The following is a 17,291-nucleotide window of genomic DNA, read 5'->3' as shown; positions in this document are numbered from 1 at the left end:
ATCTAAAAGACCGTATGTCCCTCTAGGAACCTGTCCAGGCATTAAGATCATAAAGGGAGGCCTTTCTCTCCATTCCACCACCCTCACAGGGTGGGGTAAAAATATTAAAAAAAAAAACAAATCAGTTAAACGATATAGCTAAGACTATGGGCCATTATTTCTGAAAGATCCTTCCTTTTAACACTAAAGAACAAAATCTGTTCATAAACCTGCCAGGCTTCTATGTGATGGTTCAGTGGCTGGAAGTTTTCACTTTTATTTTAGAACAAGCACAGATTGTTGTTATATTTAAAACTGGAAAAACTGTGATTCCCTTTAATTATGGTTTGTTGAAATAAACTAACTCTAAATCATTGTTTAGGAAGATGCCTGTTTTTAAAAACTACGGTAAATACGAACCACAGTTCACTATTCAGAAGACACACTAAATGGGCTGATCTAAAATGGAGAGAGGAATTTCCAATCTCTTTGTTTTGTCTGTGTGAAAGAACAAGACTTTTATTCCCTGTCCTCATACACATAACCATTAAATCATGGCTCAAAATAAAAGATCAAAAATAAAAAAAGGATTTATGATCTGGCTATTGTTCTTTAAACAAAATGTTTAAAATATTTATTTCAACATACTTTTGATTGTACTTTCTATTGCTGCTTTTACATTGTTTATATAATAATTACTCATTAGACTTCAGTTTTCTTAGCCTATATTCTTTCTGACTTGTTCATGCAGTTTTATTTTACCATTATTGTATTGCTTTGCACTGATGTCATGCTGAATGCTCGATGAAGAGAAGAATGGGAATAACAGCAATGGAATCACTTGATCTATAGCACAAAGTACTAATAAATAATTACAGTACCTTATCTGTGATGTTCTTTTGTAACTGGGATGCGCTTGACAATATCTGCAAGCCAAAAGTGCCAATGTTTCTTCCAGTACTTCTTTTAGAATCTCCTGGGCTAACGCAGGGGGTAGAACAGCCCATAGATCATGATGAAGAGCACAGCAGAAATAATGCCACATCTGGACAGAGAATGAGCATCTTTCTCCCTGGCAAAACCATCAAATGTTAAACAACAGATACAAATCTGCCTGAATTCAGCTTGGATTCCATGAATCTAATCTACTCAGGCTAAGAGGAAACTGCTGAAGAGCAAAGAATGCTGAATTACTAGAACAGAATCCTTTCAAGATATAAAACATATTTTTGGCAAGGGAAGACCAACGATAGGAAATCACTGTTTTCCCATTAATCTGAACTGACATAAGCTTAGCTTTTCCCTAACTAACCTTTCCAGAAAATTCACTTTGAAAATGTATTCTATACTATTTTGTTATTTCTTTACTATATGTGTACTGTACATCTCATCTCTGCAGAGTCAAGAACAAATTCCACTGGAAACAATGACTGGCTATAAAACTAATGCTACAAATTATATTCTTATTTGCTGTGAAAACTAACCTTCTACTGTGTTTCCCCGAAAATAAGACAGGGTCTTATATTAATTTTTGCTCCAAAAATGCATTAGAGCTTATTTTTTGGGAATGTTTTATTTTACAGTCATGTAATCTTCTGGTTGCTGCACAATGGTGGAGGGTGGGGCTTCATTTAACTTAGGTCTTATTTTCAGGGAAGCAGGGTATGCAGAAGTCCCTGTTTAAGCCAATGATTTCTATATGGGGAATGAACGTCGATGTTATAGGCTAAATTAAGATTTATGTAGCACAGGTAACTCTGGGAAAAAGAAAAGAAATAGAGCTGCATGCACTACACTTCACAGGGTAGAACAGAAGTGCTTCGTATATTGTGATTTGCTAAATATACGTACATATTCAGTCATTAGATTTTCAATACAGTGTGAATATCTCATTATATTTTAACAATACCTGAAACAAACTGGACCTTATTATAATTTCCTGTCTAATATGTAATATATTATGAAGATCTGTTACTACGGGTCACTATAATAAAGTGCAACTGCAAGAATAACCTTTAACAGTAGAGACCTCTACACACAATATTTTTAAGATTAGCATCAAATCAAATGATTACTCGTGGCTATTTTATTAATGTTTCATAATATATATAATGTGTATTTGTATTTATAATGTGTGAATAAAAGTCATTTTTATAATTGTCTTCCACAGCAAGAAAATAAAATGCAAACAATATAAGTAGTACAAGTACATATGTATAAGAAACCTTAAATGATTTGATTTGATTCAGTCCATTCAATGTTTGAGTTCTGAGACCCTTTTACAAAAAAAGCTTACTTGCCTTAGAAAATGCATTTCAAATATAAACATATATCCTATTTAACTACATAATATCCATGTTGCTAAGCACATTCTGAGTGTTTCTGTCTTTTTTTATACAGTTCCGTATCTATTGGTAATAATCTGAAGCATATATTATTCCCATTACTAAAATTCTTCATGTTTTCCGATCACCTGGTATAAGCTTTGTTTTAAAAAATGAAGTCTTCATTATGATTTACATGAAAAGATTTTTCTTGTTTGCTATTTGTTGTTATTACAAAATATCTGAATGGGTAAACATCTGCTATTTTTGCAAGCTTCATACAATAAAACAGATGCGGGCTTTTATTTAGATTGTATGACAGAGAACAGACAGCTGGACAGTATTACAGAAGCCAGTTTGTATTATCTATAATAGACAACTTTATTTTTGACAATTAGAAAACATAAATTTTGAAAACTGAGAGAGGTATTTCTAAACAAAAAGCTTTATTCAGTAATATATTATGGAGAGTACTGTAAATTTCAAAGCAAACCAGGTATTCTACCCACTCACTTGACGAGATGCTATACTGGAGAGTCTCCATATCATGCCACATTCTGTAATTCTTTATTGGAGTGTAAATTCCCACTGCCTGCTTTAACTACAGTATTAACTAAGGTTCAGTTAACAAGGATTTGAAACTGGTATTTCAAGTTCTCCTCTATTATTCATATTCTGTATAATCTAAGAAATGCTACAATTCTTATAATTTCAATTTCCGCTCTGGTCAATTCTGTTTTCCACGGATTATCCTTCAAGAAGAAATTTGAACAAAAGCTCTCTTGAGTTATGCACAAACAAAACTATGTTCTTCAGTGCTGTAGCATTAGTAATGACTAAGTGGCCAAATGATATCTAGTAAAGAGACATAACAGAATAACTTCCTTTCAGTGGAACCTATGTGACTTTGCCATTTCCAGAGCAACGAATCATTAAAAAATGTAAACACATGTATCCGTGTGTATTCTCTTAATTACAGACACTTATCACTTATTCATTAATTTACTTGCAACACATGAGTGGTACTCTTACAGTGGGAGAACACAACCTGAGAATTGTTGGATTAAACCATTTGAAGATATATGGCAGAAATTTATAAAAAGAAATAATACATATATATTATTTGATTGTGAACCAGAACTGTGAAATGAAAGCACAGATACTATTATGGAGGAATGTAAGACGATTATCCCTGCAATAAAAAGAAAAAAAAAGCCTAACCATAGGTGATTAGAATCAAGAAATATAAAACAAAGTAGAACCAAATGTTGTTGGAAGGTTTAGAGGTTAGAAACGAAAAAAGAGAATGACTCCTAAAGTTCTGTGAAGCCAGAAATATGTTTGTCACAAATACACAGTTCAAGAAACCAGACAACTGTACATATGGACATCGCCAGATGGGCAATATAGAAATCAAATACAGTGGTGCCTTGCTTAGCGACGAAACCGCATAGCGATGAAGATTTTGCGATCGCAAAAGCGATCGCATTGTGATGTTTTAAATGGGTTTTTTCGCTTTGCGACAATCGATTCCCTGTTTTGCTTACCAATCATCGCAAAGCGATGATTTTTTAACAGCTGATCGGTGGTTCCAAAATGGCCACCGGGTTAAAAAAATAGCCGCTCGCTGTGTTTAGGGACGGATTCCTCGCTTAAGAGACAGCGAAAATGGCTGCCATATGGAGGATCTTCGCTTTAAGGTCAGTTTTTTGCCCATAGGAACGCATTAAACAGGTTTTAATGCATTTCTATGGGCTTTTTAAAATCACATAGCAATGAAATCGCTTAGCAGCTATTTTTGCTGTACGGATTAATGTCGCTATGCGAGGCACCACTGTAGAGTATATAATTGGAGGCAGGAGATTAAGTTACATTCTTTCTGTCAAAACAAGTCCAGAAGCAGATTGTGGTATCAATCATGAATTAGAACACTGAAGTAAAGCTGAAGAACAGCACTAAAAAACCCTACAGGTCAAAACAGAATTTATTTAAAATTTCTGATGAATTTAACGTTCACACAAAGAAAAGATTTTCATTTCTAAATTTAATTGACTATAAACCAAAAGAACTATGGATTGAAACCAGAGATATTATTAGGGAAGAATGTAAAACATTATTCCTGTAGCAAAAAGAAAACAAAAACCTAGACAGATGACAGAAGAAACACTTAAAACTGCTAAGGACACACAAGAAACAAAAGTAAAAGTGACAGAAATAAGGTCAGAATCTTAAATGCAGTTTTTCACCAACTGCCACATACAGACAATGAGAACTATTGTAAAAGCCAGAGCATAGAAACAGAAGAGAACAAAAAGAGAGGAAAAACAAGGTATCTCTTCCAGAAGATCCAAGAAATCAAACAAACATTTAAGCTTAGACTAGTAATGCTGAAAAACTAACACAAAAGCACACTAACTTGCCAGGATAAAATAAAGAGAAGTGAAAACAATATACTATACGGAAAAGATAAAGGGAAGTCACATTGTTTTGAAGAGGAACCGTATGATGAAAAACCTGCAATGCTAGAAAATGAAGTGAAAGCTACTCTGAAAGCACTGGGAAGAAATTAATCACCACGGATAGTTAAGATATTGATAGAAGTATTTCAAAATAGAGACTGAATGTGTTAAAATACTAATAAGATTATGACAACAAATATGGAAAACAAAACAATGGCCCACGTACTGTAACGTTCAATATACATTCCAATTCCTTAAGAAAGAAGATGCCTATGAGTGCACTGACTATAGGACATTGTTTTAAGTTCCCATACAGGCAAAGTGATGTTCAAGGTGTTGCAACAAAGGCTTTTACCTTTTTAGTAAAAAGGCAAGCTGGAGTCTGAAAAGGAAGAGGCACTTGAGATCATATTGCAAATATCCGCTTGCTACTGGAATGCACCAAAGAATTTCAGAAGATCAGTCTATGCTTTATAGACTATGGCAAAGCCTTTGACTATGTAGATCATGAGAAACTATGGGTTGTTCTGAAAAAAATGAGTTGATTGTCTTGATATGTAACCTGCATTGTGGACAAGAAGCTGCCGTTAGGACAGAATATGGAGCGCCAGAATCATTTTCTATAGGCAGATGTGTCAGAAAAGGGTACCCTTCTCTGCTCGATCTGTATGCAGAACATATTGTAGGGAAAGCTGGACTAGATTCAGGTGAAGGAAGAGTGAAAATTGGTGGAAGAAACACCAGCAATTTAAGATATGCAAATGACACCATCTTACTGGCAGAAAGCAGCAATGACAGTGAAAGAAGAAAGTGCCTAGGCAGGTCTGCACTTAAACAATAAGACACAGATCATGACAACAGAAGAACTGCTACGTTGTTGTGTAGAGTCAAGTCAGAACCAACTTATAGTGACCCTAATAGGTCTCTCAAAGTGTGAGAGAGATTTAAGAAATGGTTTTACCAGTTTCCATGGCTCAGTGGAGATTCAAACCCAGATTTCTTGAGTTCTAATCCAACACTCTGTCCACAACACCATACTGGGTATCCACAGTAGAAAAGGACCACTTTAATGTTGACAATGAAGAAACTGAAATAGTGAAGTTTCTGTATACCTTGATTAACTTATCAATTAAAATAGAGACTGGAGCCAAGAAAACACAAGGAGGCAGCAATGAAGGAATTTAAAAAATATCATAATGTGTCCGGATGTGTCAATAGAGACCAAGGCCAAAATCATCCACACTGTTTTATTCTTGATCATCATGTATGGATGTGAAAACCGGACAGTGAAGAAGGCTGACAGGAAATAAATTAATTCATTTGAAATATGGTGCTAAAGGACAGCTTTATAGATATTCTGGATGCCCAGAAAGATGAATAAGTGGATCCTAGAGCAAACTAAACCTGAACTACTGTATTTGCTGGCGTATAAGACTACTTTTTTGCCCTGAAAAACATGCCTCCAAGTAGGGGCATCATCTTATACACCGGGTGCACTTCAGTTGGGATAGACATAGCTGCCCATAGTGGCCTTCCAATGCTCGCCTGGTGCCCATAGTAGCCTCCCAATGCCTGCCCACCTCATTCTACATGCCATCCAGTATTGCGTGGTATCCAAGGCAGCCGAAGCGAGCATCAGCAGCGAGACAGGGGTGCCAGCCTTTTCGATGTGACCGGCCTGTTCTGCTTGGCAGGAAGCAGCGGCACTCCGGCTTGCCCCCTTGTCAATGCAGAGCTCACACATGCGCACTTGCGCACTAGTGCCGGTCACAGGGAGATGCAGGGGCGGGGCGGAGGTGCTGCGGTCGCGCTGCAGCCATACAATGGTGACAATGAATAGCATCTTTTATTTGGTGTGTGGAAGGTGTGCGGAAGAGGGGGTAGTATTATACGGCAAGTATATAACAAACTTTATATTTTGAGTGGAAATGTTGGAGGGGTCGTCTTATATGGCCAGTCGTCTTATATGCCGGCATATACGGTATCTCTGAAGGCAAACATGACAAAACTGAGATAGTCAAATTTTAGGAATAAAGATAAGATTCTCCAGAAACAAGAATAAAGCTAGGTAAAGTTGAAGGCATCAGGAAAAGAGGAAGACCAAATATGAAATAGATTGACTCCTTAAAAGAAGCCATAAACTTTAGTTTATAAGAGCTGAGCAGGGCTGTTAAGGACATTTTGGAGAATAATCATTCAAAGTGTTGTCATAAGACAAGACAATTTGACAGCATGTTACAACAATATGATGCCAGAATCTAGGGTGGATAAAAATATTTTTTAATCAAATTGATTTAAATCACAAAAATATTTGAATTTAAATTGTGATTTAAATTAATTTGATTTATATTGAATTCACCCTGGCAGAATTTTATCACTTACTTAAAACTCACTTAAACATCTAACAGCCTAAATTAATGTGGCAAATTACCACTAGTTAATCTGAAGCTTCTCAACTGTCCAAGAGATGCAACTACTATGCAACAAGAAGTACAGGCACTGACTGTTTAGTGTCTGTACTTTAGCAATTCATCTCTAGATTTGATGCTGGAAGGCATAAGATGGTTCTGACCTACACTATGTTTCAACAAAAACCGCAACTGCATATTATGAAGTATGATGGACAACTGTAGTAGAATTACAATCTTAAAATGTGTTCTCATATCCAAAGGATACTATAGCCATGGTTTAAATTAGTTTTTAAAAAAAACAAAAGTAAGAGACATTTGTGCAAAAGAGGGTAGTAAATTTAACCTCAAACCTCATAAAAAGCTTTGTTATCATCCCAGTAGTGACTCTCAGCATCCTGTAAAATGCTAGTAGCACAAATTCTGATGCAGTAGTTTGCAACTTGAAAACGAAGAACATTGATCAATTCCTGATACTGTTGGAGAGGCTCTTCAAGTAAGGGTCTGTTCAGATAGAATGATGAAAGAAAGACGTAAAGTTCAGTGCAATAGAAGATAACAATCTACAGTTGTAAAAGTGGTTTGGATTATTAAATATCCATCATTCATTTCTCTCTGATTCTTAAGTCTAAACCCATGTTCACTTTAATATCTGGTTTTTATTATAAAAACTGTTTGAAAATGTACATCGGCTGTTCCACAATTGCATACTATTCTGTTTTAAACAAATGATGCTGTCATCACACTGAAATAAAAAAAATGCAGACAGAAATAGCCTGGTTGCAGAAACACAATGTGCAATTCTAAGTAATACTTATAGAAAATTATGGCTCTTAAGAAATAATTTATTTTTATTTGAAAGAATGTTCTGCTAAGAATAACACCAAACAGCTTGGTATGTATTTATGTTTGTTCGACTGATTTATATTCCAACTTTATCCCAATGAAAAACCACAAGTTGGTGTACAAAACCTGAACACTATGTTTTAAATCACAACAAATTAAGACATTAATATTAAAATATGATTAAATCAGAAGAATGTTAAAACATGCCAAAACAAATTAAAAAACCTGATAAAAATATGCTGCATGCCCTACTAAGAAAGAGATTCTTACAAAGGCATATACGTAGAGGTCAAAAACTAACTTAAAAAGGAAGGTTTTCACTTGCTGGCAGAAAGACTGTAAAGAAGATGGCGCCTTATCCTCACAAGGCAAGGAATTTTAGAAGAGTTCACCCTTCCAGAAAGGACCAAAACCACTGGAAGATAGTACCTCCAAATCCCATCCCGGTGATGTTAACTGGAAGGATACTATGGTCAATGGTATTGAAAGCCACCAAGAGGTTAAGCAGAACCACGTAAGGTTCTCCCTGTCTAATTCCTGTTGTAGGCTGTTCATCAAGGAGATCAAAGTGGGACAGTCTCATAATGAGGATTGAAACCAGCCTGAAATTTATCTAGATAATCCATTTCATCCAGCAACCCCAAGAGCTGAGAGGCCACCACATGCCTCAGCAACTTTCCCCTAAAACGAGATACTGGAGACTGACTCATAGTTGTCCAATATAGTGGGGTCCACCGTTTTTTCAAAAGATGCCTTATAGTTGAGATACACCTTGAGCCAGAGGACGGAATCTGAACCATAGAAGATTCACCATTTCCATCATCCATTTGGCCAGTCTTGCCTTGGCTACAATTATAAGTCAAGAAGGGCAAGAATCCAGCACACGTGATGGATCTCACCTCTCCAAGAATCCTATCCACATATCTGCACTGCATGAATTGGAACAACTCCATGAACACATAGCAAGCTTGTGCCAAAATAACTTCTACAGCATCTGCATGATGTGTAGCATTCAGGTAAGAATAGATCTGAGCGATTTTGTCTGCAAAGTACAATGTGTAAATTCCTGACAGCAGCTATCAAGCAGTTCCTACTCTTTTCTCCTGGACCAATAGGCCGTAGATAGCTTGAAACAACTGGGCAGACACAATGGTGGCAAAGAAGAAAGCTTTTGTCACTTTCTTTACTGCCACAGGACTTTTAGTAACTCCAGCCCATATTCAATCAGACATATTGTATTAATATAATTTATTACTAGTATTATTAGACAATCTTGCAAATGGCAAAGATAACACTATTGAAATAGTTGCTTCTGGTCAAAAATAGTCTAATTATCTTAACATTTTAATTTGTTTTTAATTTTACCTAAATTTCGTATATGCCTGTAATTTTATTTGTGCAACATTCTGATATGAATAAAAAAAAGAAAAATATTATTTACATAATTACTTGCTGACTTTTTGTTGCTGTTATTTAAACTATTTACATTTAACAGTAGCATAACCCCCCAATAGGATTCCACCCGATAAGGAAAAATGAAGAGTGGGCACATTCTTAAAATACATGTTTTTGTTTAACATCCTTCATCATATAGAAAGTGACAACAGAATTTCTTAATTTAATAGCTGTTTCCTAAAGCAATTAGGAATAGATATCCTGTCCTTCAAAATGTAGCAAAATCTGAGGTTATGATCTCTGCATAAGTATTTATTTGCCATCTTTTATTGTTATGCATACTGTGGGTTTTTTATAATTTAACAATGGAAACTATAATCATATGCATGTAACCTCCATTGTGTCCAGCTGGATTTACTCCCCTGTAAGAAGTACCAAGATTTCAGTTGAAACCAATGGCTTAAATGTGTCCAGGGCAACATATAAATGTGGAACAAAATAGAAGGAATAAAGAAAGCAAAGGTTTCCTGTCTGGTTACATCAATGAATGGTGATGCTGTTGAACCATTATCAACGGAGAACAAGGAATTTTAAAAAGAAGTGTTAGCTGTTCTTGCAAGCAGCCTCCAGATGTTACTATTCAGTTTCAGGAGGGGTAGGGAGGAGTAAAGGAAGCCAATTAGTGAGGAAAGAGACTAAAAGAGAAACATTCAAGAAACTCAGAACAAACTATTGTTACTATGAGCCATCAGTTGCTTGCAATTTATGATGACCCTAATAGGGTTTTCAAGGTATGTAAGGCTGCAACTACATGGTCAAATACTGCGAGATTTGCTGCAGATATAAAATTGATGAATTTAATTTTTACTAATTAATATGTAAAAATTACTAATTGATAACCCTTTTTGCTCCCGACACATAATTTTTTCTTTACCACTGGGGGTTTCTACTGTTTTCAGTCCAGAAGAATTTGAAAGGACTTTTCCCCATGTGACCACACTGGATCTCTAGTACAGTGGTGCCCCGCATAGCGACGATAATCCGTTCCGGAAAAATCGTCACTATCCGGAATCGTCGCTATCCGAAACAAAAAAAGCCCATGGGAATGCATTGAAACCCCTTCAATGCATTCCTACGGGCTTAAAACTCACCATCCTCCATAGGGCAGCCAATTTTGGTGGCTGTCTTGCAAGGAATCCATGCCAGAAAAGAGCCGGAAGCTATCTTCTCCACTCCAGCCCCAACCCCTCCCCGCCTCACAGCTGATCGGTGCTGCTCTTAGAAGCTTGCCCAGGCTTGCCCAGAAGGTAAACAGGCAGTGGAAATGCACTGGGGAAGCCTCTGAAACCTGCACTTTGCCGGGGTGGGGGTGGGGGTGTGGCAGTGGCAGGCCCGCCCCCCACCCCCACCAGAGCCCCCCCTCGCACCACTTTCAGAAGACTCCTGGAGCTTTTTCAGCAATGAAAGAGGTGCATTTTCACTTTTGCGATTGCAAAATCTTCATCGCTATGCGGATTCGTTGTTAAACGGGGCGCCCGTTAAGCAAGGCACCACTGTATTAGGCATCAGCTAAGAAAAAAGATGTCTGTTCTATTATTGAAATGGAAGAGTTTCATTTACATGGGTTCATCTATGAGTTCATTTAAACAGCACAGTGGAAGACACTCACTTTCTATTGGTCTCTTTCATCAAATTATGATACATCTTAAAATGCTGATAGACGTGCACTGCTGTGGAGAGAATAGTATAGAGATTCTGCAGTGGAGCTCTGGAAGGGATATCTTTACTTCTCTCCTCCAACCTTGTCAGTATAGCTGTTGCTACTTTGCAACAAGCCTCTACAAAGCTTGCTCTGATTTCCTCGAGAGACTCATCTCTGCAAGCCAAAGCCAACGGAAGCAATGTGTCAAGCTCTTCCATGATGTCAGAACAAAACTATGGAATATAAAAGTGACATTCAGTTACAATAGATTTGTTTAATGTCTATACTGAACAACCAGTATTTGGCATAAGTTTTATATTTATTTCACTGATATTAAAATGCAAAAATATGTACAGTGCAAAACCCCAGAAGTACTAATATAAAAACCTTAGAAAATATAACTTAATACTAATATTTACCAGAATTTTAAAAAATACAATGAATTACAAGACTAAAAGGTATTTGAACACATGACGTTTTTCTTGTATTGGACATAAGATTTCTACACTACATATGGTAGCTTTAAACCTTGTGGAAAAACACCCACAAAGCATATTTTTATGCAGCGGTTACATCCTTTCAAGTCTTATTTTCCTGTAACCCAAAGAAGTTCTATGGTTACATGACTTATTGATTGTGTAGATTTATATCCAGTTAATAAACTACAGTTCTCAAAATGGCTTGCAACATTTATAAAATGCAACAAATACACCAAGAACCATACCCTCCAAAGACTCCAGGGGAAGCAGAACATAAAACCCCAAAAGCTGGAGCACAAACCACAATGTTTGCATACTCTTTTGTTAATCCTTCCCCAATAGTTTTGATTAAGCGTTTTACAAGACAGTCTCAAGCTACTGAATTCTATGCACCCTGCACTCTCTTCAAACATTGCTTATATATTTGAGCAAAGGTGGGGAATGACTAGCCTATGGATTACACACAGTAATGTGTATGGTAAAATATCAGTAAGTAATGTTAGGTTTACCTTTGCACTCTATTTGATACAAAACGAAAACATTATATTAAAATAAGCATGTATTTGGAACCCTGGTGAGAGAGAAAAGCCACAACAAGAGGGCTAAGCATGCTTCTTCAACTCCCCATCCTCACTTCAAACAGATCCCTTCTGACATATTTCACAGAACAGAACTCTTTTTAAAAAGAGGCAAACACACATATGATTCAGTAGGCCATCCATTATTATTATTGATTCTGGTGTATATATTAATTGATCCAAAGTGTGGAGATAAGTAATATAGAGGGAAGTCGTTTTATTTTAGGTGGATTTGTTTTTAACTTAGACTGTTTGGTCTAAACGTCAACTCTCAATTCACTGCTTCTGCACCTATTCTCCAAATTCTATCCCATCATCTTTCAAATCTGAAAAAGCCTTTCTGCTCTAATATGTTATCTCTCTTTTTGAAGTTCTTTCAAGTGTTAAACAGTAAAGTATTTCATCTAGAAAAACACATTAGAAGAGATAAGCTTTTCCCTACCTGTTAAAACTCAGCATTTCAATTATAGCTGATAAACAAAGACTATACTGTATAGTACAATTGCAAATAAAAAAGGTAAAATTGGTTTTAAGCTACCTTTAGCATTAATTGGATAAGTCTATTTCAATTATTGATTCTATATATTTGATTTTCACAATATTATTAATATTGCTAGTATTTTAAGGGAAGAAAAACAAATCTGACAGCCTGACATTTTGATGGGTTACAGATCTTTTGGTACATGCCTTTGCAATTCGTTTTGGTTGTTCTTCCTCATAAACTACACCCCAGGATTCCTTCATGTGTCGCACATTTATGAGACGCATCGCATAGCAGGTAGCTGAAGTCTGTTCATTCTGTTCCTGTTGAAGAATTTTACTAGAAAAATCTTCAACTGCAATTGTTATACAGTGTGCCACGGAAGAAGACAGGTCTTTAAATGCACTTCTCCAGCTGAACTCCAAAATGGTAGACTGAAATAGATGATACAACAAACACTGAACAGTAAAACATTGCTATTTTAATGTTACCAAAACCAAAGAAGACTCTTTGTATTTTTACAGCCCAGTCAACTTGAAGTATTTCCTGTATGGCAACCTGTTACTTAGGCTCTGTACCTTTTCTTCAGCAATTGTCAGAGGGAAACACATTTCCCTACTTCTTTCATGCGAGTTTTCCTTCACATTGTAGAGTGATAAGAAACTCAGCAAACCACAGAGGGATATGCAGTGTGCAGCACAGGGAAATTTCCCTGGTTAACAATCTGACATTTGAGCCAAAAACAAAATTCCTCACAACTTTGGGTCTGGTTTGCAGAGAAGAAAAGTCAAGATTAAATTGGTTAATGGCAGTTTCTAATGTGATGAAATTACTGCATGTTCCAATTAAACTTCTATGACATTTTCTTGTTACTCATGTCATGTATATTCCCCCTTTAAAAAAAAGATTTGAGTCAATATAATACTTAGGAGTCTTTCTTTCGGAAATGACATGATATTTCTGAAAAAGGGCAGAAAGCTTTTGGGAATCGCTTTGAGTTCCAGTGTTTGTTGCTTTTGATACACAAACCAGCAATTAATTTGGGAAAAATAACCAAGACTTGTATGTTTAAGCAAGCATAGTATGGCTTTGCTTGTCTTTGTATTAAAATGAACTTCCTGGTTTAATTATTATCCTTTTTCTGAAGTTTTCAAATTCTGCAGATGATTCATGTTGACTACACACTGCTTCAACCAAACTGAACAAGACAGACCATAAATAAAAACAGCCGTTGGGGATAGGTTCCCATAAATGAAACAATGGAGCACACGTTAAGATTCAAAGAACTACACAAATATAACAAATATTTCTGAACACTCAAACATGGCTTGAATTTAGTTATTCAGGTAGGAAAATTGGAAAAGGGAACTTTCAATGGCATCTTGTGATGAGGCACAGAGTCTATCTCCAAGAGGGGGGAAAAGCATTTAAAAGGAGGCTTAAAGGAAATACATTATATGGGTCCATGTATTTAAGTGATCTTTGAGATCCTTGGCATAGAACCCAAGTTCAGAATTAGAATCCAGTTTGTTTATCAACAATCAGTTTTGTGATCTGTTTAAAGTCAAAAGAACATAAGACCTTTTTACAAAAGTATTTAAATTCTTTTGTATGGATGGATCTTGATATACAGTAAATAATAAAGTCCTGGTCCCACATTTTGTTTATCCAAAAATATTGCACAATTGCTGTTTATAAACTCTGATAACTCTTCTTTTGGCCATGTGATAGATGTGATGTATTACTTTTGATATAACTCAAGAATTTTTATGGCTTAAGATGCTTTACTACTCAAGAGTATGAGATAATTTTTATATAATGATTACATGTAGGATAATAAGGAGCATCTACCATGCTTGTGGAAAACAGCTATCACAAATTCAGTAGGAAGCTTATGCTAAAATAGGTCTTTGCTTTTCAATCTTTTTTCAAAATACTTACAGAAATATTTAGAAAATTGAATACAAATATAAAAGCAAAAAAAGGATGCTCCTTATGCAGGACTGTGATATATTAAAAAACTTTTACATACAGCTTTCTTTTCCACAACATCAGTCTCATCAGACTTTGCTTAATAATAGGACTGAAACTCTTAATATCTGGGTATAAGAGATTTCTAAAGATTATCTTAATAGACTTTTATCTACATTGAAAAGAAAAAAGTCTGGTAAAGTGATGGACTTTTCAATTTTTATTTTACTCACCTTTTTTACCTGAAGTAACTGCTCTGGAAGCACACTGGTGTCATTTGTTCCACTTTCCCCTATTAAAAGCTCCCCACCAGCTTTCTTCAGAACTCCTGCACAGTATGAAAAAATGGGATCAAAGTTAAGAATAATCATGTGGAAAAACTGCTAGTCTGCAGTACCTTCTGATATATCAATATGTTCCATAAAGATACTCATTAAGCTGTATTGGAACGCTGGTAATGAAAGAAAGCAAATTTCCTTTACAAGATCATATGCTACATTTCCTATTTTACTGAAAAGCATATAGCACAAGAGGGTTGAAAATATTGAGCCACAGACCAGCCTTCAAAAGGCACAACATATGTACAGCCTTTACACATACATTTAGCCTTGATTTTTATATTCAAAATATAAAATAGTATTAACATTAACACAACTATTAGAGGTTAAGGTATTGTGGATTTCCATTCCGGTTATACCCTATCCTGGTGAATAGAATAAAATGTCCTGAACAGATTTATCATCCATTCCTATATGAAGCTGGCAGAATGTTTATAAAGGGGGGGGGGGAGCCCTGAAAGAGGCAGATCAAAGTTTGTCTGTGAAGACATTCATTTTAAAAAGATAGTTAACTAAGGAAGAGTCAGTTAAAAATAAAACACAGAAATCACTAGACATCATATCAACAGGTCAAGATAAGCCCAGGAAGACTAGCAGCCCAAATGTTGGACATCCCATGATTGTCAAGAATGTCTCTGGACCAGTCCTTGCTCTTAGAACATCTCTGTACAAGCCCTTGCCATCAGATGACTGTCTGTAGCAAGTGACAATTCAGAATTGTCTGCAGCTCAGCATGCAAGGGATTTTGTGGCCACACCTACAAAATGGCAAGGGACGTGAATGTGGTCTACCTGTATCCAGCTTCACAATGGGCATGACAATGCCTACAGCAGGAGGTCACCACTTGCTCTAGAGTCTAGAGCCCACTGGGACTCAGAGGCTCATTAGTGCTATCAGCTGCAGTTCATGCCTACTAACTGTAGCAGAAAGTCCTCGACACTTAGGCCCAGGAGGAAGTGCAAGCCACAAAGGCACAGATCAGTTATTGTTATTTTGTACCCCAGGTACACTGCTGGAATATGATCCTTCAAGTGAGAGCATGGGCAACAGTAGTGCTACAGCATGTTCAGCCATGAGCTCTTGTCCTTTGATTCCATGTTCTAAGAGCAGGCAAAGGGCCATATATTCTGAGACAGGTGGTAGACAGATGAGGCCATAGGAATAGGCACGCTTGTGCCATCATTACGGTTGTTTTTTTTAACATTATCTTTTGTGAATTTACAAATTACAAACATTAAATGATATAACAAGACAGAATACTTGATAATACACAGCCAATTTGTAAGACTGTTACTTGACACTGCCTTTTTAAAAGGCAGCAAATCTTTCCAGAGGTCCATGTGAGCTGAAGATGGGGAGGCAGGGTCTATCGAGTTTATGTAATTTATGAAAGGAAAGCAGATGTCTGGGAAATTATTCTGAAGAGATTTGAAAGTCCAGACGTGCAAGTTCCTTCATCAGAGATTTTGGCCAATTTTTAGTTAACCCATTTGATTAATTTTGTGACAATACATAAATCCAGGTGCATTTTCATGACTACAGAAACACAAGTGTATAATTGCTTGCTGTCTTCTTGATATTGCTATCCATCTTGCTTCTGGAAGTCAACTGCTCCAAAGAATCCATGACATTCCCAAACACCTCAGGGATGCTAGGGAAGGAGTCTGGAGGGAGGAACAGCCAGGACCCATTTGTGTGAGAAACAAAGAAGAATCTTCAGTAAAGCACCACAAACTCTAGTGAGAAATTAGCCATCTGTAAAAAGTGAAAGCGTCTCATATTCTATTCATATAGATTGCCAAGTACATGTTCAGTTAGCTAATTACTATTTGATTTTAAATCAAATTCCATTTTTTTCAGACTGAAAATATTCATTGATCCTCACATTTTACTAGTAAATCTGATAGTATTCTAATTTGAGGGTGTGATCACACATGAAGTCATTCAGGGTTGATGCAAACTTTTGTATACCACACCTTAGCTATATGTCCTAGTTGAATTTATAATTATGGTCACATGAAAATGTTTAATTATCCCCAGAAGGTGCATTTCAAGCATCTACACCACTTGCTCAGACACCAGTTAATGCTGCTAGTTATAGAGATTGGTTGGTGTGGTGGGAGATTCTCTCCTTCTGTCCTCTTTTATTTGTGTGTGTGCGCGTGTGCCTGTTAATGGGACCTATGTTTGTGAGACAGCAATAGTGTGTGTGCACGGGCTTCAATACATGCCTGGAAAAGATCAATATAAGTGACCACACAAGACAGAAAGGAAAAGAATACAATATGGGTGGCAATTCTACAATAATAATATTAATAAAACTCTGCCAGC

General features: G+C 36.3%; 1 protein-coding gene across 2 annotated transcripts in view; it reads right to left on the bottom strand.

Annotated features, from left to right (window-relative positions):
• The window catches only part of KIAA0825 (KIAA0825 ortholog), a 284,329-nt gene that overhangs the window by 199,265 nt on the left and 67,773 nt on the right, over positions 1-17,291 (bottom strand). For both annotated transcript variants that reach the window (XM_020793239.3, XM_020793243.3), the window contains exons 6-10: positions 14,856-14,950; positions 12,858-13,085; positions 11,081-11,346; positions 7,524-7,674; positions 861-1,051 (exon numbers count right to left, since the gene is read on the bottom strand). In XM_020793239.3, the coding sequence (XP_020648898.3) occupies positions 861-1,051; positions 7,524-7,674; positions 11,081-11,346; positions 12,858-13,085; positions 14,856-14,950 (931 nt within the window). The remainder of the gene's footprint in view (positions 1-860; positions 1,052-7,523; positions 7,675-11,080; positions 11,347-12,857; positions 13,086-14,855; positions 14,951-17,291) is intronic.

The sequence above is a fragment of the Pogona vitticeps genome, chromosome 2 (genome assembly GCF_051106095.1).
Source record: "Pogona vitticeps strain Pit_001003342236 chromosome 2, PviZW2.1, whole genome shotgun sequence".
Taxonomy (NCBI): Eukaryota; Metazoa; Chordata; class Lepidosauria; order Squamata; family Agamidae; genus Pogona; species Pogona vitticeps.
The sequence above is the reverse complement of the archived record's forward strand: the minus strand, read 5'-3'. Positions and strand labels throughout refer to the sequence as shown.